At 44.3% G+C, this 24,443-nt stretch overlaps 1 protein-coding gene across 1 annotated transcript; it reads left to right on the plus strand.

The window, feature by feature from the left end:
• The first annotated feature begins 6,499 nt into the window (after window positions 1–6,499).
• On the plus strand, window positions 6,500–23,133 carry LOC139396735 (solute carrier family 40 member 1-like). Its single transcript, XM_071143694.1, has 8 exons — window positions 6,500–6,822; window positions 6,979–7,046; window positions 13,246–13,405; window positions 13,712–13,827; window positions 15,806–15,932; window positions 16,709–16,954; window positions 17,179–17,823; window positions 18,114–23,133. The coding sequence occupies exons 1-8, from the start codon at window positions 6,789–6,791 to the stop codon at window positions 18,434–18,436; spliced, it is 1,719 nt and encodes a 572-aa protein (XP_070999795.1). The 5' UTR covers window positions 6,500–6,788; the 3' UTR covers window positions 18,437–23,133.
• The last annotated feature ends 1,310 nt before the right edge of the window (window positions 23,134–24,443 follow it).

A 24,443-nucleotide genomic window follows, 5' to 3' on the forward strand; every position in this document is an offset into this window, starting at 1 on the left:
CCAGGTGTCCCCCATTTTCCCCATTATCCCATGTGCATTTATACCTGTGTTTTCTGTTTGTCTGTTGCCAGTTCTCCTTGTCTCGTCAAGTGTACCAGCATTTTTTCCGTACTCCTGGTTCTCGTTAGTTCTTGTTTTCTAGTTCTCCCAGTTTTTGACCATTCTGCCAGCCCTGACCCATTCTGAACCTCTTGACACTGCCCTGGATTACTGACCCCTACCTGTGCTGACCCTGAGCCTGCCTGCCGTTCTGTACCTTACGGACTCTGCTCTGGATTACTGACTTCTGCCTGCCCTTGACTTGTCGTTTGCCTGCCCCCTGTTTTCGAACTGTCTGCATCTGGGTCTTATCCTGAGGTCTGACAGTACGAACGGGCCATGACTGACCCAGCAGACTCGGACCAGTTCCACAATGCTGTCTCCTCCCAAGGAGCCACCATTGGGAGACACGAGGAGTTACTTTGAGTTACTTTGAGGTCTTAAGGAAGGATTCTAGACCTTGGCAGAATGCCATGACTGTGCCATGAATGCATTGCTGGAGCAATTCCACAGATTATCTGTGAGGAAGCCGGCCACAACAGTAACCTCCAAGCCCCTCAGTAACACCGCTGTCAGCAGTGCGTCTCTCCAAGCCACCCGGCTTCCCGAGAACCCCGTTTACCTCCAGAACGCTTCGCTGGAGGGTCAGGAACCTGTCGGGCGTTTCTCTCCCAGTGTTCCCTTATCTTCGAGCTGAAACCCTCGTCCTTCCCCTCGGGCCGCTCGACGATAGCATATGTCATACCGCTAACGTCCGGGAGGGCTCCCGCCTGGGTTACGGCAGTGTGGGAACAACAATCTGCCGTGTGTTTCAGCTTGGAGGAGCTCATGGCTGAGGTAAAAAAGGTTCTAGATTCTCCATTGTTCGGGAGAAAGGCTGCCCGGAAGTTACTCCATCGTCACCAAGATCCTGCAGTGTGCGGACTATGCGGTTGATTTCCGCACGTTGGCTGCCGAGAATCCCTGCTCCTTAATGGGTTATCGGAGGAGGTTAAGGACAAACTCACAGCCCGGGAGCTACCTACGGATCTCGACTCGCAGATCTCGACTCGCTCTTCACCTTGACCATCCGGATCGATGGGCGGCTATGGGAACGTAGGAGGGAGAGGAGATCTGATTCCGGTCCTAATCTCTCAGCAAAGGATTCCACCTTGCCTCCGAGGAACCCCTGAAGTCCCCGGTGTCTACGTCCCAAGACAATCCGAGCTCACCCGAGTTCCCCCAAGAGTCTCCGAGGTCTGCCGAGTTGTATCGGCTCACCTTTTCCGGAGCCGATACAACTCGGCAGAGCTAGGCTGTCTCTAGCTGAACGCTTACGCAGACGTAACACTCAGAGTTGTCTGTATTGCAGAACTGCCGGTCATTATGTGTCTACCTGTCCATTAAAAGACCAGGCTCATCAGTAGGTACATGTACTCAGGTGGGCCAAATCTCTCCTGGTTCTCATTGACTCTGGGGCTGACGCGAGTTTCATGGACGCCACCCTGGTGTCTGAGCGGGGCATCCCCACTTAGCCCCTCTCCATTACCATGGACATTCGAGCACTGGATGGACACTCTATATACAGGATCACCCACAATACTACTCCTATCCACCTGTGTGTGTCCTGGAACCACAGTGAGTCTATACAGTTTATGTTCATCAAGTCTCTTCAGGTTCTTGTGGTATTGGGGTTTTCTTGGCTCCAGCGCCACAATCCCCTTAACAACTGGACTATCATGGGCTGGAGCCCGTTCTGCCACGCCCATTGCCTGAAGTTGGCGCGTCCTGCCCCGGGACGTCTTCCTGTGGGCTCAGAAGAAGCCTCGGACCTCTCCGTCATTCCCGCTGAGTATCCGGACCTCCGGGTGGTTTTCAGCATGAACCAGACCACTTCGCTTCCTCCGCATTGACCCTATGACTGCGGGATCAACCTTCTGTATTCACTGTCGGGTCCGGAGACCAAGGCTATGGAGACGTACATCGAGGACTCTCTGGCTGCAGGGGGTATCCGTCCTTCTGCCTCCCCCGCCGGCGCAGGGTCCTTCTTTGTGGAGGAAAAAGGACAAAACCCTGCATCGATTACCGGAGGCCTCAATGACATCACGGTTAAGAACCGCTACCCGCTACCACTCAACGCCTCGGCTTTCGAGCCGCTCCAGGGGGCCACTATCTTCTCTAAGTTGGACCTGAGGAACGCCTACCATCTGGTTCGGATACGGGAAGATGGTGAGTGGAAGACAGCCTTCCACACTGCTAGTGGACACTATGAGTACCTGGTGATGCCATTCAGTCTGACCAATGCTCCTGCTGTGTTCCAGACCTTGGTTGACATTCTCTGCAACATGTTGAACTGGCTCATGTTCGTCTACCTTCACGACATCATTGTCTTTTCCCGTTCGGCTCAAGAACACATTCTCCACGTCCGACAGGTCCTCCAGCATCTCCTGGAGAACCAGCTTTTTGTCAAAGCCGAAAAATGCGAATTCCATCGCTCCACCATCTCCTTCCTTGGATACATCATCGCTGCTGGGAATGTGCCGATGGATCCCGGAAAGGTGAGAGCGGTGGTGGATTGGCCCCAACCCACGTCCAGAGTGCAGCTGCAACGCTTCTTAGGATTTGCCCATTTCTATTGCCGTTTTATCCGGGGTTACAGCACCTTGGCTTCCCCCCCAGTCAGCACTCACCTCTCCCAAGCTCCCGTTCACGTGGTCCCCAGCTGCTGACTGAGCATTCCTGGACCTTAAGCACCGCTTCACCACAGCTCCCATTTTGTTCCATCCGGATCCATCCCGTCAGTTCGTTGTGGAGGTAGACATGGTGGATGTCGGAATGGGGGCCATGCTGTCCCAGCGTTCTGTCCTGGACCTTAAGCACCTTTCTCCCATCGTCTTAACGCCACGAAGAGGAATTATGATGTGGGGAATCGAGAACTACTCGCAGTGAAGATACCATTGGAGGAGTGGAGACAATGGTTAGAGGGGGTGGAACTTCCATTCATAGTGTGGACGGACCACAAGAACCTGGAATATCTTCACACCGCCAAGCGTCTCAACTCCAGACAAGTTCAATGGGCCCTGTTGTTTACCTGGTTCAACTTCCCCATCTCCTACCGCCCGGGGTCTAAGAATGTTAAGCCGGATGCGCTTTCACGTCGTTTTAGCCCCGCCTCTACACCCTTGTACCCTGAGACCATCCATCCTACCTCGTGCCTGGCTGCCCGCTCCCCGGTCCTGGAATGGGCTCATTCCTCCAGGCTTACCTGCCACCCTGGCTCCCATCGGACCCTGGCCATTGTGCTACAACACTTCTGGTGCCCCACGGTGGTCCCTGATGCGTTCATCGCTGCAACAACTGTCAGTACTCAGAACAAGAATCCTCTTCAAGCTCTGGCTGGCCTCATTCAACCTCTTCCTGTCCCTCACCATCCCTGGTCACATATATCCCTGGACTTCATCACTGGTCTCCCTTCGTCTGATGGCAACACCACTATCCTCAAGGTGGTGGACAGGTTTTCCAAACCGCCCATTTCAATCCCCTCCCCAAACTACCTTCTGCCAAGGAGACTGCCTAACTGATGGTGCAGCACGTCTTCTGGATCCATGGACATCTGGTGGACATGGTCTCTGATCGTGGTCCTCAGTTCTCGTCCCAGTTCTGGAAGGCGTTCTGCACACTCATTGGGTCATTGGCCAGCCTGTCCTCTGGGTTTCATCCTCAATCCAATGGCCAGTCGGAGCATGCCAATCAGGACCTGGAGACGACGCTTTGGTGCTTTGTGTCAGCCAACCCCACCACCTGGAGCCAGCAACTCGTATGGGTGGAGTATGTCCGGAACACCCTTCCCTGCTTGGCCACTGGGCTCTTGCCCTTCGAGTGCTCCGTGAGTTATCTGCCCCCGCTCTTCCTGGAGCAAGAGGAAGAGGTCAACATACCCTCGGCCCAGATTTTCATCCGCCACTGTCAGCGTACCTGAAAGAGAGCTCGGTCCACTCTTCTCAAGACCACCTCCAGGTTTCCTCGACAAGCAGACCGCCACCGAACCCCGGCTCCCCGCTTTCGTCTTGGGCAGAGGGTATGGCTGTCCACTCTGGATCTGCTCCTCTGGGTAGAGTCCTGCAAACTTTCCCCCTGTTTTATCGGCCCTTTCCCCATCTCCATGATCTTTAGCCCCTCTGCTGTCCTGCACCCTCCATATACATCCCACATTTCATGTATCAATAATTAAACCTCGGTCTCCTCTTTACTGCCCTGATCCTGAGCCTGCTTGCCGTTCTCTACTTTACGGACTCTGCCCTGGATTACTGACCTCTGCCTGCCCTTGACCTGTCATTTGCCTTGCCTGCCCCCTGTTTATGTAATAAACTTTTGTTATTTTGAACTGTCTGATAGGGGTAGTCCACATCAGTAACACTTGCCACTGCAATAAAAAAAAAAAACATTACATACAGTACCAGTCAAGGGTTTGGACACTCATTCAAGGGTTTTCCTTTATTTTTTTATATTTTTTTCTACATAGTAGAATAAAAGGGGAAAAAAATCAAAACTATGAAATAACACACATGGAATCATGTAGTAACCAAAAAAGTTTTAAACAAATAAACTAATAATAATCATATTTGAGAATTCTTCAAAGTAAGCACCCTTTGCCTTGATGACAGCTTTGCACACTTTCTCTCAACCAGCTTCATGAGGAATGCTTTTCCAACCTGGAATGCATTTCAATTAACAGGTGTGCCTTGTTAAAAGTTAATTTGTGGAATTTATGTCCTTCTTAATGCGTTTGAGCCAATCAGTTGTATTGGGACAAGGTAGGGGTAGTATACAGAAGATAGCCCTATTTGGTAAAAGACTAGGTCCATAATATGGCAAGAACTGCTCAAATAAGAGAAACAACAGTCCATCATTACTTTAAGACACAAAGGTCAGTCAATTTGGAAAATGTTAAGTGCAGTCGCAACAATCATAAAGCTCTATGATGAAACTGGCTCTCATGAGGACTGCCACAGGAAAGGAAGACCCAGAGTTACCTCTGCTGCAGAAGACAAGTTCATTAGAGTTAACTGCACCTCAGATTGTAGCCTAAATAAATGCTTAACAGAGTTCAAGTAACAGACACATCTCAACATCAACTGTTTAGAGGAGACTGCATGAATCAGGCCTTCATGATCGAATTGCTACAAAGAAACCACTACTAAATGACATCAATAAGAATAAAATACTTGTTTGGGCCAAGAAACACAAGCAATTAGACATTAGACCAGTGGAAATCTGTCCTTTCGTGTGACGAGTCCAAATTTTAGATGTTTGGTTCCAACTGCTGTGTCTTTGTGAGATGCAGAGTAGGTGAACAGATGATCTCCGCATGTGTGGTTCCCACCGTGAAGCATGGAGGAGGAGGTGTGATGTAGTGGTGGTGCTTTGCTGGTGACACTGTCAGTGATTTATTTAGAATTCATGGCACACTTAACCAGCATGGCTACCACAGCATCCTGCAGCAATACGCCATCCCATCTGGTTTGCATTTAGTGGGACTATTAATTGTTTTTAAACAGGACAATGACCCAAGAAGGAGAGTGATGGTGCTGCATCAGATGACCTGGCATCCACAATCCCCCGACCTCAACCCAATTGAGATGGTTTAGGATGAGTTGGACCGCAGAGGGAAGGAAAAGCAGCCAACAATTGCTCAGCATATGTGGGAGCTCCTTCAAGACTGTTGGAAAAACATTTATCCTGAAGCTGGTTGAGAGATTGCAAAAGCTGTCATCAAGACAATGGGGGGCTACTTTGAAATGTATTTTGATTTGTTTATCACGTTTTTGGTTACTGCATGATTCCATATGTATTATTTCAGAGTTTTAATGTCTTCACTATTATTCTACAATGTAGAAAATAGTACAAATAAAGAAAAAAACCTAATTAAATGAGTAGCTGTGTCCAAACCTTTGACTGGTACTGTGTATGTATATATATATTTATCAGTGGAGGCTGCTGTGGGGAGGACGTCTCATAATTATGGCTGGAATTGAGTAAATGGAATGGCATCAAACTCATGGACACCATGTGTTTCATGTATTTGCCAAACTTCCACGTATCCACTCATTACCAACAGCCAGTCCTCCCCAATAAACGTGCCACCAACCTCCTGTGGTATATATATACACACACACACACATATATATATATATATATATATATATATATATATGAGTAGGTGTGTCCATACTTTTGACTGGTACTGAACATAGTTACTAACTACCCCCCTATCCCCCCCTCCCTCCCGATATAAGCAGTTATTATAGAATGAATAACATTCTAACAACCACCAAAACCATGGATAATGTCAGATCTATTGCAACAATGCATCGTAAATAATAGTTCGCCACAAGAACTTTGTTTTGTTTGTTTTGAATGCATCTGTATAGGCTGTGAGGCTCGAGTCATGTGACTGTGACGTATTCCTTCGGGCTACTGTATATTGACCAGTGACATAAACGCTGTTGGCAGTGCAGAAAAGACGAGAGAAGGTTGCTGGAGCTGTTCGGGAGATTTTATTGTTTTGCATTTGAACTAAAAAAGGATTTTCGGCTAAGATATTTGTTTCCAACTTCAGCTACAGTGATAGCTAAGTTTGGAAAGGAGAAAGGGGAGCTTTGGCGTGCGTTTACCGACATTTTAATGCACAGTGTCTCCCATCGATAGCCTTGCTTTACGAAGATAAATAAATATTGGGCAAACGTTAGTTATTTCCGGAAAGTATTACAATGGATAACGCTGGATCTAAGAAACGTTGCTGTGGTAGGTCAATTTTACGTTTTCAGTTATTTTACAAGGACTCATTTAAATTGCATATTTGATCAATAAATTATGGCTGCCGATCTATTGACCACACAGGTATATGATATATGATATGATATCAATAACAACGAATCGTAAACATCCTTTTCCTTGCAGAATCGGTCCAAGAGTTCTTCACATCACCAAAGTTCCTTATTTACCTGGGACATGGCCTCTCGACATGGGTAAGTGAAACGAAGCCAAGAGAAACCATTTAAAGTAAAATAAGGAGTAGGTAGGCCATCACCTTATTGCTCATGGTGGAGGGCCATTTGACAAAATGTTTTAGCCTATTTATGTTTAAGAATAGGTACACAATTGAAGGCGCTATAGGCTATTTCCCATCCAGTGGAGCGCATCTTGCGCGCGCTTAGTCTGGTTTGCCAAAAATTGTTGATAAAAAAATGGTTGATCGGTGGACCCATGGATGGTTCGATATAGTGTGTAATATTCAATGTATACAATAGTTATTCTGTTATGGTATTTGTAAATAAGGTGCATGCGTTTGTTTAGGTAATGTTTATTTTGTGTAACAGTCCTTGGCAGTAGACCGTTATTAATTTATAAAGGGTATGATCACTTTATGCTCAGTAGCAAGGTCGGCATGAGCTTAGGGGGCCCTACCGTACCTCCTTGTCCATCTAGATAAAAAATGAAATATTCATAATTTATTTGAGAAGATGCGCGCCGACACAAAGACGCATCTGAGCGAGCGAAACAGGGCTCATCTGTCTCAGTATGTGTAACCCCAGCCTGGTCTGATAGACTAGACACAACATAGTACATGTAAATACATCCCATACGAAACGTAACATATCTTACTAAATGGAGTGTCTTGGATTTACGTACAAAATCATACGAAATGCTCTGAGAACAGCATGTCATACTTATTTTTGTCCAGACAGCATCAGATACATTGGCTACACATAGGTTACACAGAGGGGAGCTGTTTCACTCGCTCGGATGCTTTCTTCGGTGACAGTTTCAGCCACTTACGAATTGAACAGGGATGTAATGCTGCCTTTGCGCAGGGAGCATGGCAGCCGGTGTTCCCTCAATTTTTATTTAAAAAAAGAATACACGGAGCTGGTAAAAAATATTTCTGGAGAATTAATTCAGATACATTCTAAATAAATTACATTTACACTGAACAAAAATATAAACGCAACAATTAAAATTATGTTACTGAGTTATAGTTCATATAATGAAATCAGGCAATTGAAATAAATTCATTAGGCCCTATTCTATGGATTTCATATGACTCGGGAGCCAGGCCCAGACATTCAGAATGTGTTTTTCCCCCACAAAAGGGCTTTATTACAGACAGAAATACTCCTCAGTTTCATCGGGTGTCTAGGTGGTTGATCTCAAGCGATCCCGCAGGTGAAGAAGCCAGATGTGGAGGTCCTAAGCTGACGTGGTTACATGTGGTTTGTGGTCGAGGCCGGTTGGACGTACTACTAAATTCTCTAAAACGATGTTGGAGGCGGCATATGGTAGAGAAATTAACGTAAATTTCTCTGGCAGTAGCTCTGGTGGACATTCCTGTAGTCAGCATGCCAATTGCACGCTCCCTCAACTTGGGACATCTGTGGCATTGTGTTGTGTAACAAAACTGCACATTTTAGTGTCCTTTTAAGGTGCACCAGTGTAATGATCATGCTGTTTAATCAGTTTCTTGATATGCCACACCTGTCAGGTGGATGGATTATCTTGGCAAATGAGAAATGTTCACTAACAGGGATGTAAACAAATTTGTGCTCAACATTTGAGAGAAATACATTTTTTTTTGTGTATGGAAAATTATGGGATCTTTTATTTCAGCTCATGAAACATGGGACCAACACTTTACATGTTCTGTTCAGTATAATTACCAAAATAATTCCACGAAAACTTGACCACTTCGAGCTGTAACAAAAACAGCCACAGACAAAAAAAAACTACCAGGGGTTGCTAAACCGTCTGTCCTCAAAACAGTTTGGGCTCGTGTATGACGCACTTGAACTCGCCCTGCTGTCTGTGTGCAGAGTTTACAGAAACGTACCACCTCTAATGCATATGCAGACCTACTGATCCACCGACGAAATCTAGGATCCAAATTCACAGCGCCTGCCTTGATGTTCATAAAACTCCACGGACCCACTCTTGCGCAGTGGGACCCAAAAGGATATGGGACCACTTGGTTATGGTGCTGTCCTTTCAGCACCATGATTTGACACACACTCAAATTGCTTAAAATAAGTAGTAGTCCAACTCATCACATATTATTATTATTATTATTATTATTACAAATGGAAGACTTTTACTTCTCACATTGGTGTGTGCTTAGTAAAGCTAGATCAAAGCTGAGTCAATGTCTCGCAAGATCACATGATGAATTAGTATTTTACATAACAGAACTAAATATAATAGCATATACTGTAACCTAGTAGGCCAATATGTTACAACCAAAGACACATCCCTTGTCATTTCTTATCCGAAGCTGAATAGTACATTTTTTCCCCCTCATTCGACCAAAACTCATCAGCGCGCCTCACTAGGCATTAAATATATGCTTTGATAGAAACAAAATAATCCTACATTTGACATTTTAGTCATTTAGCAGACCCTCTTATCCAGAACGACTTAGAGTTCTTAGAGTGCATTTATCTTAAGATAGCTACGTGGGACTACCATATATCTCAGTCAAAGGAAGTACATTTTTCCTCAATAAAGTAGCTATCAACAAATTCAGTGCTAGTAGGGGGGAAAAGAGTCAAGTGCACGTGATAGTTCACAAAAGGGGGTGGGAGGTGCGAGGTGGGGGTGCTGTGGGATTATTTAATGTACTCATTGAAGAGGTAGGGTTTCAGATGGGTTCAGAAGATGGGCCTAGCTTTAGGGGGAAGCTGGTTCCACCATTGGGGTGCCAGGACAGAGAAGAGCTTTGACTGGGCTGAGCAGGAGCTTCCCTCCTGTAGGGATGAGAGGGCCAAGAGACCTGAAGTGGCAGAACTGAGTACTCAGGTTGGGGTGTAGGGTTTGAGCATAGCAGTTGCTCTTGCTGCTCGGTAGACAAGTACCATGGTCTTGTAGTGGATGCGAGCTTCGACTGGAAGCCATTGGAGTGTGCGGAGGAGCGGGGTGACATGGGAGAACTTGGGAAGGTTGAACACCAGGCGGGCTGCAGCGTTCTGATAAATTGCAGGTGTTTGATGGCACAAGCAGAGGGAGCCCAGCCACAGGCGAGGTGCACTAGTCCAGACGGGAGATGACAAGTGTCTGGATTAGGATCTGTGCCTCTTTCTGTGTGAGGTAGGGTTGTACTCTACTGATGTTGTAGAGCATGGACCTGCAGGAGTGAGTCACTGCTTTGATGTTTGCAGAGAATGACAGGGTGTTGTCCAGGGTCACGCCAAGGTTCTTTGCGCTCTGGGAGGGGACACTGTCGAGTTGATGGATTGTTCTTGGAGCGGGCAGGCCTTTCCCTTGTCGAGGTTGAGCTGGAGGTGGTGGGCCGACATCCAAGCTGAGATATCTGCCAGGCACGCAGAGATGCGTGTCGCTACCTGGGTGTCGGAAGGGGGCGAAGGAGAAAAGTAATTGAATGCCATCCGCATAGCAATGATAGCAGAGACAATGTGAGGATATGATGGAGCCGAGTGACTTGGTGTATAGGGGAAGAGGAGAGGGCCTAGAACCGTGCCCAGGGGGACACCAGTAGTGAGACCACGTGATGCAGACTAGGGTTGGGCGGTATCTAGATTTTCATATTGTCATACCTTCCTTCTCTCATACCGGGATATAGGTTATTACCGGCTTAGTAGACAATGGGGCGCCAAAAAAAGCCCATTGGGCATCTATTGCCAAAATGCTTACAAAATTAGCACAAGTAAGACACATTTCCATGGAGGCTGCTAGCGAAATATGCTAACAAGCGCAAACAAAAATTAACAAATTGCAGAGACAGGCAATCCAGCTCATAAAGTTATACATTTATACAGCCAAATGTCATTTTTGGTGAGTTTGGACATTTCCAAGCAAATGCGAATGATAGACATTGTGTAAATGATCAAAGTATTGACACATGCTTGTCTGAAGGAAGAACAGGCCTGGCTCGGGAGCAGCATGTGTAGGCTACACGCTGTGTCTGTGTGGAGCTGGAGTCACTAGGGCAATGGCCTGCCTGCTCTGCTTGGAGAACAGGGAGGAGGAGAAGACAGGCCGAGAACAGAGAAAAAACCCAAGGAAATCAAGAGAGTGGCAGCTGTACAAATAACTAATCCAAAGGGCTTTGACTTTTTAAACACGGCAGAAAGATAACACAACATGATGCCCTGTCAATTTATTAATTCAGATACTTACTTAGATTAACTAGGAAGTTAAATTTACAAATCGGGTTAACGAAGAATTCTACGTTTTTCAAGGAGGAAAAAAGATAAAACACATAAGAAATAGCTTGCTGCGTTTTGTAAATGTAGATGTAAAATGCTTCCTATTGTAATTTTGGCATCCGACTCATTTTGTGCTTCAGTTGCACTTCTCCACTTGGATGAGAATTAACAAACAAGCATTGTAGCCAGACAACTTTTCTCCAATAAAATGCAAGATTAACCTTCTGCAAAACATTAGGAAATGTAGCTGGCTACATTCTTTCTATGATGAACATTAGAAATATGATGGCCATTAATTTTTTTTTGCAAAAAAAACCTTGCTTATTCTTTGTAAACTAATTTACCTGTGGCTGCCATCCAAATAGCGTTGCACTTCAGAAAATGAAGCTATTTTCTGACGAATGCGTTGCACCAATGTATTTTCGGTGAAAGGAAATCTATAGTTGCACGTCCTTGCACGTCACTCCATTGAAGGATAAATAACACTGTTGACTTTCCTTATAAAACGCAACCCCTGTCAATACACCGCTGGACTCACCTGCTGCCTTCTTTCTCCCGCTGTGCAAACACGTGACTGGCTCAACTGTTCTGGGGAACTACAGTAAGCTTCATAATGTAAAATAATGTGACAGGTGAAATGAAGAATGCGATCTGCAGGTATTGAAAAACCATCCCGTGGCTATTTACAAATACTCCAGTGTACAGCATACTGCCCAAGCCTAGTACAGAAACAGATCCTCTACACGTCACCTGGTAGGACTGGCCTGCCAAGTAGGATGCAATCCAAGAGTGTGCAGAGCCTGGGACGCCCAGCCCTGAGAGAGTGGAGAGGAGGAACTAATGGTTCACAGTGTCGAAGGCAGCGGCTAGATCTAGGAGGATGAGAACAGAGGAGTGAGAGTCAGCTTTGGCAGTGCGGAGAGCCTCTGCGACACAGAGAAGAGCAGTCTCGGCTGAGTGACCCGCCTCGAAGCCTAACTGGTTAGGGTCAAGAAGATTGTTCTGAGAGAGAGAGATAGCGAGAGAGTTGATCAGAGACAGCACACTCAAGTGTTTTGGAAAGAAAAGAAAGAAGGGATACCAGTCTGTCGTTTTTTAAGCGGTCAAGGCGTGCGATAGTTCTGTGCCAGTAGGACCAGTGGAAACAATAGGCTGAGTGAATGAGGACTGGATGTCGTCAACCTACTTTTCAAAGTGGTTGATAAAGTTGTCCGCAGAGAGGAAGGAATGAGGGGGAGGGGTGGAGGATTAAGGAGGGAGGAGAAGTTGGAAAAGAGTTTCCTAGGGTTAGCGGTAGAATCTTGACATTTAGAGTGACAGAAAGTGGCTTTAGCAGATACAGAGGAAGGCCTACAAGAGAGGCTAACATTTTGTTAACACCATCTGCTTTCATTCGCTCACAAAACAGTCATTCAAGAAGATCTAAATGCATATTCCCATGAAACTGATTGAGATCAAGTGATTGGCATGCAGTTTGGACATTTCACCGGTAAAACGTGAAGAATTACCCTTCGCAATTGACAGTGATGACTGATGACGGCCTATTTTAAAGTTAGGTAGGCTATGCCTAACTTGGTGTTTGAGGGTATTAAAAATATAAACATTTTCTTGAGATAATATGTGTGGGCATAGGCAGACGTTGCAATTGGAGGATTCATTTTATGCATAGGCCTATTCTACAATGATATTCAATAGGCTACACCTGTCAATACAAACTCTGATTGTGAAATTATGAAGTCATTTAAAAAAAAGTGTTCTTGCCACATTTAAAATGTAATATCGTTTTACAATTAAATTACATGTATTTACTATAAAAATACAAATAAATGTTTTAAATGCGCCCCCTACTGAAATCAAATGTCCATCCAACTGATTCATTCTGGGGTCGGCCCTGCTTAGTAGTAGACAAGGATCATGTTTCTGCAAGCATCATTCATCGGCTATAGCCTAGTGTGCAGTGCATTTTAACAGCTGGCTGAAACAACAAAAGTTAACATGCATGTCTTTGTAGGGCGATCGTATGTGGAACTTCGCTGTAGCCGTATTTCTGGTGGGGCTGTATGGCAACAGCCTCCTGCTCACGGCTGTGTACGGACTGGTGGTGGCAGGGTCAGTGCTGCTCCTTGGAGCCATTATCGGTGACTGGGTGGACAAAAACCCAAGACTCAAAGGTATGCAACCATAATTAGACCAAGTCTAAAGTTAGTGTTTCTGAACAGAACTGAATACATTGAACAGGAATGAACAATATACATAGTCAAAACATTACTTGATCATTCATTTTCAATGTTTGGGATTCGAATTTTGGGGGAATGTGTTCATTTAGATGGCAATTGGCATCATTCTCTATTCGAGACCATTCGAAGAACTCATTGTGTCTTGAGGGAAATCTCCAATTGAGTGATTTACTCAGACATAAATAAACTGTTTGTGACCACCAAACCCTATGTCTCTAATGCTTATCCTCTCATTTATAGTGGCCCAGACTTCGCTGGTTGTCCAGAATTTTTCTGTCATACTATGTGGGATCCTCTTGATGGTGGTTTTCCAGTTCAAAGAACAGATTGCAGAGTTATACAATGGATGGATTTTGGTAAGATGGCATTTCCTAGACTTTTCATACGGTCATGATCATTAAGTGGTCATTTGCAGCGAAAGCATTTACCCGTTTGACAAGTATAACGTTTTATCCTAAGTCTACTATGATGTGAAATCCAGTGTGTCATTTCAACAACCTTTACATATCATTTTAGTTTCTGGACAGTAGCCTAGCCTACACATTGAACAAGGTAACAGTAAACATGTCGTCCCCCATGAATAATGCAGCGCCCCCTCCTTGGGCCAATTAGTCATATTATTCAAATTTACGTTACGTGGATTAATGCGAAAGAGGGGAAAAAAACATGGTCAACATCAGACTGGCTGTATTTCTGTATAAGTTATATCTCTTGAAAACTTGATTGCTGACATGCAAAGCATTTTGGGACTCTATCAACAATGGACTAATGAAATAAATACCAAAATAGTTTTATTTTAATTGTCAACTGTATCTGTATGGAATTACAGTGCCTATATATATAGTCTACACACCCTTTAAAAATGTTCACCTTTTTGTAAATGGGCAGAGCTTAAAGAACCTTATGGGAGACTTGTTTCTCATGAGGAGATGCATGTATGTACAAATTGTTTTCTTCTATAGAAACTGACAGTCCTTTTATTTAAAAAAAAAAAATGGTACTTTCTGCCAACAGAGTAAATAGACCAGTAGCTTATATAAAATATTTGACAGTTTAGGTAGGCTACAGTGTTGGTGAGCATTAGGAGCGCGACATCATTGTACTGTTTAATCTCAGAGCCTACACCAAGGCAGAGCAAAGAAACCCACTAATCTATTGATAAATAAAAAATGTAACAACAATTTGTCTTTTGCATAGAAGTGTGGGCTGTAGCATTCATTCGCACACCGTTTTACGACCTGTCTGATTTATAACGGGAAACATCCGTACGTATGTCATGCGCCAAATTTGTAAATCTCAATTTTAAAAAATAATACGCACGCAGACTTTTCAGAAGTTGTTCAAAGTTTGGTGGGGGACAAAAATACTCCATTTGCGGGAAATGTAATGGGCTCAGCTTATAGGTCCTTATGGGAAATGTGTTGCTCATTAGGAGATGCATATATGCACAGAATGTCATGACTGTAGCTCAAACGGGACAGGAGATATGCTTGTTCAAAGTTAGGAATATCCGTTGATAACTATAGAGACCGATCCATAGTCCCCCCCCCCCCCCCCCCCCCCCCCCCCCCCACCCACCCACCCACACAGGCAGGCTAGTGTCCTGCACGAGTTGCTAAATCAAATCAAGGAAAAATCTTTTGATTATTAAGATTACGGAAGGATTTGCCGGGAAACATGTTTGGCTTCTTGTAGAGGCTCTTTCTTTTGGTGAAATATGTAGACCCAAATGAGCGGATTTCATTTACATTCTACAGCAAGACTTTGTCCCACAGAAGAAAAACTGTGCCTTGTTTTTATGGTCGATAGAAGAAGACTGTTGCAATAGCGAATGTTACAATCTGCTGGCTGCTACACTATCAGGATCATGAACAAAGTGTCTATCACGTGGTGTAGTCAGTGTATTGTGGGACAAATCGTGCATTTGTGAAGGGGCCTTTGGATTTTAAGGGGGAGTGGGGGCTGTGAGTTTTCTGGAGGTGGTGGTGAAACAGGAGATTGAGTGTCTTGTTCACGACTGTGTAGTCAGCAGGTTATTCTAGGGCCGTCATGTGAGGGAGAGAAATGCTGCCTGGCCAGTTGAGCCAGTCCATCTCTATTCCCCTGGTCAGAACAGCTGCAATTATAATGTACACAAAAAAAAAAAAAAAAAAAAACAGCAGGCCTGTTTATTTCAGTCTCACGCTGGATTATGGTTGTATGCGGTTTCTAGATTAAATGATATGTCGAGGCCAACATTTTCATTGTATAAAGTAAATTTGTACACGTTAAAAATGTTTTTATGTTTTGTTTTTAGCAAAGCAAACAAAAATGTATAGTTTTCTTGGTTTTCAGACATGCTGCTATATCCTGGTCATCTCCATAGCCAACATTGCTAATTTGGCCAGTACTGCCATGGCAATTACCATCCAGAGAGACTGGGTGGTGGTTGTGGCTGGACAGGACAGCAGCAAGCTGGCAGGTGAGTCTCCATGGGAAACTGGCCCAAATCAATAGAGCTCATGTGAACGGACCTTTATCGTCTTGCAGTGGCGTGACCTTTGAATCCAATCACAGCTAAATCACTCATTTTTCTTTTAGAACTGTCCATTTCACCTTGGTTCACTAAAGCTATGAATCAGATTTTTTTTACAGTAAAAATGCAACACTTCCGCACAGATAATCTCAAAGGAATGTGGCCATACACGCCATAAAGACTAACAGTTCATGAATGACCAGAGCTGTGTGCTACATGTTGCTTGTCTGCACCAATGAAGTCAATTAACCTGAAGTGTATAACCTTCAGGAAACCTATAAAAATCCCTGACATGAATTAGTGGAAAAACCATCAAATAAGACTGTGTCCTATCATGTCACAGTCACTTAAAGCAGCTTCTCTACTTAAATCTGCCAATCAAGTCCTTTCAGATAAGGTTGTAAGGAAAGCCGATACAAATTAGAAGCCATGTTTGACTCCTTGAACTTCTCCTGTCAGCAAATATTGTAATTCAGGGGAACGTGTAACTTAAGACAGGGTTAGGGTTGGGCGGTATCCAGATACTGTTCCTGCACCATACCTTTGGGATGCCCCAAACCCCCAAAAATGTTATGATTACTTTTTACAGTATTGAAAATCATACCGTCTATATTTAAAAATACCCTGGTATACGGTATACCACCCAAGCTTAGACAGGGTAAAGTAAAATATTAATTTATGTTTCCTGTGGACAATAATGTAATTATGCTCTTCTTTAATAGACATGAACGCCACAGTGCGGATCATCGACCAGCTGACCAACATCCTAGCGCCCATGCTGGTGGGTCAGATCATGTCTTTTGGCTCAAACTTCATTGGTTGCGGCTTTATTGCGGGCTGGAACCTGTGCTCTATGTGCCTTGAGTACGGTCTGCTATGGAAGGTCTACCAGAAAACCCCGGCACTGGCCTTGAAGGCTGGCAAAAAAGAGGATGACCAGGAACTGAAACAACTTAACTTCCCGAAAGGTATGTTCTGGCCCTCAATGAACATCACTAACAGACATGTCTTAATGTCAATGAACATAAGTGTTGTAAGACCATTTTTGTCAAATATGCATCTGTTGTTGAGGTGGTTAGTTGGGCTGGCCCTCCCTTAGAGAAATACTAAATTATGAGATCTATCTGTGTACGGTCTTGTGGCCCCAAAACAGTCACTCATGTATGTCTGTTCTTCCTCCTGTGGTCTGTAGAGCTAGAAAACGGCAAGGGCACAGTAGAGGGCTCCCAGCTCATGAACGAGATGGCTGTCGTCAAGGCCGACTCTCCCAAGAAGACGAGCTGCTGCTACCAGATAACAGAGCCCCTGCGCACCATCCGCGACGGCTGGGTGGCCTACTACAACCAGTCCATCTTCTTCGCAGGCATGTCGCTGTCCTTCCTCTACATGACGGTGCTGGGATTTGACTGCATCACCACGGGCTACGCCTACACCCAGGGCCTCAACGGCTCTGTGCTTAGCCTGCTGATGGGTGCCTCAGCCGTGTCAGGCATCTGTGGCACGGTGGCCTTCACCTGGGTTCGCAAGAAGTGTGGCCTAATCCGCACAGGCTTCATCTCGGGTGTGGTGCAACTCTCCTGCCTAGTTCTGTGCGTGGCGTCCGTCTTCGCACCGGGCAGCCCCTTCGACCTCAGCATTTCGCCCTTCCAGGACATCTACAGCCACCTGATCGGAGACAGCGGCAACTTACCAGAGGCCGACCATCCGGCTAACATGCTGAACATCGATGGTCTGCTGGTCAACGGTTCGACTGCACTGCCCGCTGAAGAACTGCCGCCTCTGCAGTCCTACCTGTCAGTCAGCCTGCTGTTTGCAGGGGTTATTGCTGCTAGAATTGGTGAGTAACTCAAAAGTCCACACTGGGAAAAGTGCTTGATGAGTGCTGCTATGTCATGTGTTAACAGTTGGCGTATGAACTTTGTTGTATAAAAGGCAGGCACCACTTGGAGGGAAGTCGGCTCCAGATCCGGTGTTAATGTCTCCACAGAGCAATATTGTCAACCTTTGATTCCAATATCAGCTGATAATTACAGTCGTAGCGGTGATTTCCTGTTCCTATATCATTTTTATGTGGTCGTAAAAATGCCATTCTAAATGACTGCTGTGCTGCTGTTTTCCCCTCTGCAGGTCTATGGTCCTTTGACTTAACCGTGACCCAGCTCATCCAAGAGAATGTGATCGAGTCGGAGAGGGGGGTGATTAATGGTGTCCAGAACTCCATGAACTACCTCCTGGACCTGTTGCACTTTATCATGGTGATTCTGGCGCCCAACCCTGAGGCCTTTGGCCTTCTCGTCATTCTCTCCGTCTCCTTCGTGGCCATGGGCCACATCATGTACTTCAGGTTTGCCTTCAAGAGCCTCGGGCGGCGCCTCTTCCTCTGCTGCTCGCCAGAGCAGAAGGCCCAGGCCCTCCCGGACTCTCCCTCCTCGCTTCCCACCACCGTGTAGCCCATTAAAGAGACGCTGTCCCTGCTAATAGCTCTACCTGCAGCCTGCAGTGCACACTATTGTCCACTCCTCCTCCTGCCCGCTAGCTATCAACCTAAACATGCTTGCGTCTAGCCCCCACAGCGCGTAACCCTAGCATGTGCTGTCCTTTGCCATTGTGATATAGCATTAGCTGTTTTGCGGAAGGGGGAAGAGTAGTGCAGCCTCAGACACAGAGAAGCAACCCCTCACAGACAAAAAGCTCAGCTTGAATGAGGCCTTATAGAGAGGTGTCAAAAAATAAACATCACTTCTCCCTACTTCCAATATTTCAATCTAGCTGTCTTGTTATTCAAGGGGCTGCAGCTAGAGCTACAGAAAATGAGGGAGGAAAAATGCAGGTATTGCTTGCAGTTACTACGGTTACAGCCACATACTACTTAAGTATGTTCTGTGGTTCTAGTGGTGTTTGCATCTCATTACAGCTCTGCATCAGCCTCGCGGGATTTTCATTTCCACTTTTGTTTCTCAGTAGTTCATTGTTACTATAGCCATTCACGTTAGCATTTCAAACGTCTCAGTTACTTACGCTTTAGTAATTGACAATGATTTAAATGACCAGTTTTACCAGTGAGAAACAGGTTCTTACTTATTTTGCTTAATGAGCCTGGGATGAGCCTCTTTAATACATGGTTATAAGGGTTATGCAAATTATTTATTCAAGGAGTGCAGATACTGATAGATAGATAGATAAATAGACTGAACAAAAATATAAACGCAACATGTAAAGTGTTGGTCCCATGTTTCATGACCTGAAAAAAATATCCCAGACATTTTCCATATGCACAAAAATGTACACATTTGTTTTCATCCCTGTTAGTGAGCCTTTCTCTTTTGCTAAGATAATCCATCCACCTGACAGTTGTGGCATATCAAGAAGCTGATTTAACAGTATGATCATTACACAGGTGCACCTTGTGCTTGGGACAATAAAAGTCCACTCTAAAATGTGCAGTTTTGTCACAACACAATGCCAAAGATGTCTCAAGTTTGGAGGGAGTGTGCAATTGCCATGCTGACTGCAGGAATGTCCACCAGAGCTGTGTTAATGTTAATTTCTCTACCATAAGTTGTTTTAGAGATTATGGCAGTACGCCACAACCACAGACCACGTGTAACCACGCCAGCCCAGGGCCCCCACATCCGACTTCTTCACTTGTGGGATCGTCCGAGGGGGCAGGTGGGGTGCGGATGAGTATGTCTCTGTAATAAAGCCCTTTTGTAGAAAAACAAATTATGATTGGCTGGCTCCCCAGTAGGTTGGCCTGGCTCCCAAGTGGGTGGGCCTATGCAGGCCTATGCTCTCCTAGGCCCACTCATGGCTGTGCCCCTGCTCAGTTATGTGACATAAATAGATTAGGGCCTAATCATTTTTTTTATTGACTGATTTCCTTATATGAACTGTAACTCAGCAAAGTCTTTGAAATTGTTGCATGTTGCATTTCTATTTTTGTTCTGTATACACACACACACAGAGTACCAGTCAAAAGTTTCGACACAGCTACTCATTTAAGGGTTTTTCTTGGTTTTGACTATTTTCTACATTGTAGAATATTAGTGAAGACATCAAAGCTATGAAATAACACATATGGAATCATGTAGTAACCAAAAAAGTGATAAACAAATCAAAATATATTTTATATTTGAGACTCTTCAAGTAGCCACCCTTTGCCTTGATGACAGCTTCGCACACTCTTGGCATTCTCTCAACCAGCTTCACCTGGAATGCTTTTCCAACAGTCTTGAAGGAGTTCCCACATATGATGAGCACTTCCTTCACTCATCCCAAACCATCTCAATTGGGTTGAGGTCAGGTGATTGTGGGGGCCAAGTCATCTGATGCAGCACTCCATCACTCTCCTTCTTGGTCAAATAGCCCTTACACAGCCTGGAGGTGTGCTCTGGGTCAATGATAGTCCCACTAAGTGCAAACCAGATGGCATGGCATATTGCTACAGAGTGCTGTGGTAGCCATGCAGGTTAAGTGTGCCTTGAATTCTAAATAAATCACAGACAGTGTCACCAGCTAAGCACCATCACACCTCCTCCATGGTTCACAGTGGGAACCACACATACAGAGATCATCCATTCACCTACTCTGTGTCTCACAAAGACATGGCGGTTGGAACCAAAAATCTCAAATTTGGACTCATCAGACCAAAGGACAGATTTCAACTGGTATCATGTCCATTGCTTGTTACTTGAACTCTGTGAAGCATTTATTTGGGCTCCAATATGAGGTGCAATTAACTCTAATGAACTTACCCTCTGCAGCAGAGGTAACTCTGGGTCTTCCTTTCCTGTGGTGGTCCTCATGAGAGCCAGTTTCATCATAGTGCTTGATGGTGTTTGCGACTGCTCTTGAAGAAACTTTCAAAGTTCTTGACATTTTCCAGATTGACTGACCTTCATGGCTCAAAGTAATGATGGACAGTCATTTCTTTTTGCCTATTTGAGCTGTTCTTGTCATAATATGGACTTGGTTCTTTAACAAAAAGGGCTATCTTCTGTAACACCACCCCTACCTTGTCACAACACAGCTGATTGGCTATAATGCATTAAAAAGGAAAGAAATTCCACAAATTAATTTTTAACAAGGTACACCTGTTAATTGATGACATGGCCTCCACAATCACCCAAACTCAACCCAATTTAGATAGTTTGAGATGAGTTGGACCGCAGAGTGAACCAAAAGCAGACAACAATTGCTCAGTATATGTGCGAACTCCTTCAAGACTGTTGGAAAAGCATTCCTCATGAAGCTGGTTGACAGAATGCCAAGTGTGCAAAGCTGTTAGGGTGGCTACTTTGAAGAATCTCAAATATAAAATATATTTAGATTTGTTTGACACTTTTTTTGGTTACGACATGATTCCATATGTGTTATTTCATAGTTTTGATGTCTTCACTATTATTCTACAATGTAGAAAATAGTAAAAAATAAAGAAACCCTGGAATGAGTAGGTGTGTCAAAACTTATGACTGGTATTGTATATATATACTATTCTCAATGTATCAGCAGTATTGTCTCTCAGCCATGGTGGTGCTGATATGCTAGTTATAGCGAACAACTAGGAAACTATGCATTCCCATTAACAATGCTCCCAATGACCAAAGTGGACATTCTTATACAGCTTAAAAGGAAGTGAGGGAAAACCTGTTGTTTTCCCTATGAGCATTCCAATTATTTTTTTGATGTGAAGTGAAAATGAATCTCGCATAGGCTCATTAACGCTTTTGTAGACACCTCGTGTACAGATGTCTAACCCCCCTTGCAATTGTTATACCTGTAGTTGTTTGTCATCATTGATTTATCTGTCTTCAAAGGTGATTTTTAATCGTGATTGTTACACAGGCACTTTAACTGATTCTACTATGTCCATTATAACGAAAACACCTTCAGGCATTGCTACTGCATTTTGCACAAGGCCGAGCTGAAGGACTTTGCATTTACTGGCAGGCCCATGATAAAGGGCCATCATTACGCTAATCTTTGCCACAAATGCACACACAGCACAATCCTAAACCCAGACACCAGGTGTGAGCATGGAAAACCATACCACCCTTTTTCCTGTGGGCGGCTTTCAAAATCCTGCCAAGTTTACCTCAGATTTCCTTCTCCCCCCCCCCCCCCCCCCTCCCTAAGTCCAGCAGACCTCCCCACCAGTGTTCCTCTGCCACAGTAGAAAGTCATCATGTTCAGGTTGTCTTAGCTGGCCACTAACTGCAATTACACCAACTGTGCTGTAGCCAGGCAAAACTGTCGGTTTGTAGCTCTTGGAGCTCTCCAACACCACTGTGAAGGTTTGCAGAAGCTTTATTTTTAAAACATGCTTCGACTCGATGTCATATGCACAGACTTCATGGTTATTACCTCTGCCCATGAAAAACCATTGCTGACCTACGCCACGCCACGGAGGTGATTTGGTGAGGAAAATATTATGGTTGGAGAGAATAGACACGGCACTTGAAGAGAACAGTGAGGCCTTTCTTTAGCCCTGGGCGGTTGTACTAAAGGCTCCTGTAGGCTGATGTGGAGTCAGACAGGTCTGCAGGTTTGTGGAACTGCAGCTGGTGTTCTATAGAGAAATGCCAGGAACTGAGCTCAATGTTAATGTTTGGCATGGATTACCCCCCAAAATGTAAATTAAGCACATTCTTCAGAACAGAGCCTTTTTCTCAGAACATTTATTCAGGAATATTTCATACCATATCTTTTTCATACAAGTAACAATGGCCGTCAATCAATATTCACACTGTACTGTATGTAAAATAATTTGTTTATGACATCAGATTATGTTGTCGTCTTTAAATGTTGGAAGTCTTTTTTTTTTACAACTTTTAAAAATGTTTTTATATACTAGTGTTAACAGTTGTTGCTAATGGAGAAGTTTTCTGAACAATTTGCTTGTGAAATTGTTCTCTGCCTCGTGTGTAGAAATCAATGCTCTCATGCATAAACCAAGAAAATCATACAACATGCTAATGGACTATACTGTCCATAATCTCCCATCATTGTAAAAATACATTAAAACCATTGTTTGATATAATCTTTGTTTAAATGTAATATGCAAGAATCACTTCACACTCCATTATAATGGAGGACGTTTATACAGCTTGTTTTGCATGAGCTCTGAATTAAAAAGAAAATGTTTATACATTCTGTCTCATTAGTGTTTTTTTTTATGTAATCACAGGAACCCAAGTCATTGTACTGTACAAGAAGATGGCAGTCATTTGGAGAACCCCCCCCCCCCCCCCCAGTTGCTAGTCACCTGTTCTCTAGCCAGGCCACCACTGTTAAGGGTCACATTCCATAGAGGGGTTAGTCACAATTGTTTTGCCCCAGAAGACTGACTGAGTTGTATGATCTGGACCTGTGTGCTCAGGGGCAAAAGACAAAGAGTGACCTGGTTTCACACAACATGAGTGATAGACTGTGGCCAGTAGGTGTTGGCTGGCTTTCATGGAGTTGTGTCAGCGCTGCCTTTCCCCCAAAATGCTCACAAGCTCTCCAAGAAGCCTGGTTCATTGTAGTGACACTCTCTCCCCCAACAGATACAAAAGCTCCTCTTATTTTCTTTATATTTCCTGCTAACTGAACACTTGTCATTTTTGTGACCTGTTATACACCGAGTATACCAACCATTAAGAACACTTGCCTAATATTGACACACTATGCCTTATTGAACTGGAGGAACAGGAAAAAATGTGACCTCTTTCGGTGCCTAGTCAAGGCTTTTAGAGCATTCTTCCTCTTGAAGAACTGACCTAGGAACCGCAGTGCTTTTGAGAAAGTATTCACACCCTCTTGACTTTTTCCACATTTTGTTGTGTTACAGCCTGAATTTAAAATGGATTAAATTGGGATTGTTGGTCACTGGCCTACACACAACACACCATAATGTCAAACTGGGTTTATGTTTTTAGAATGATTGACTAATTAATGAAAAATGAACATCTTGAAATGTCTTGAGTCGATAAGTATTCAACCCCTTCGTTGTGCCAAGAATAAGTTCAGGAGTAAAAATGTGCTTATTTTTAAATGACAACCTCATCTCTGTACCCCACACATACAATTTTCTATAAAGGTCCCATCTGTCGAGCAGTGAACTTCAAACACAGATTCAACCTCAAAGACCAGAGGTTTTTCAAAACCTTGCGAAGAAGTGAACCTATTGGTAGATGGGTAATAAATAAATAATACATGAAATGTCCCTTTGAGTATGGTGAAGTTATTAATTACACTTTGGATGGCGTATCAACACACCCAGTCACAACAAAGATACAGGCGTTCTTCCTAACTCAGTTGCCGGAGAGGAAGGAAACCGCTCAGGGATTTCACCATGAGGCCAATGGTGACTTTAAAACAGTTACATGGCTGTGTTAGGAAACTGAGGATGGATCAACAACATTGTAGTTACTCCACACTACTAAACTAATTGACAGAGTGAGAAGGAAGCCTGTA

The sequence above is a fragment of the Oncorhynchus clarkii genome, chromosome 3 (assembly GCF_045791955.1).
Source record: "Oncorhynchus clarkii lewisi isolate Uvic-CL-2024 chromosome 3, UVic_Ocla_1.0, whole genome shotgun sequence".
NCBI classification, from domain to species: domain Eukaryota; kingdom Metazoa; phylum Chordata; class Actinopteri; order Salmoniformes; family Salmonidae; genus Oncorhynchus; species Oncorhynchus clarkii.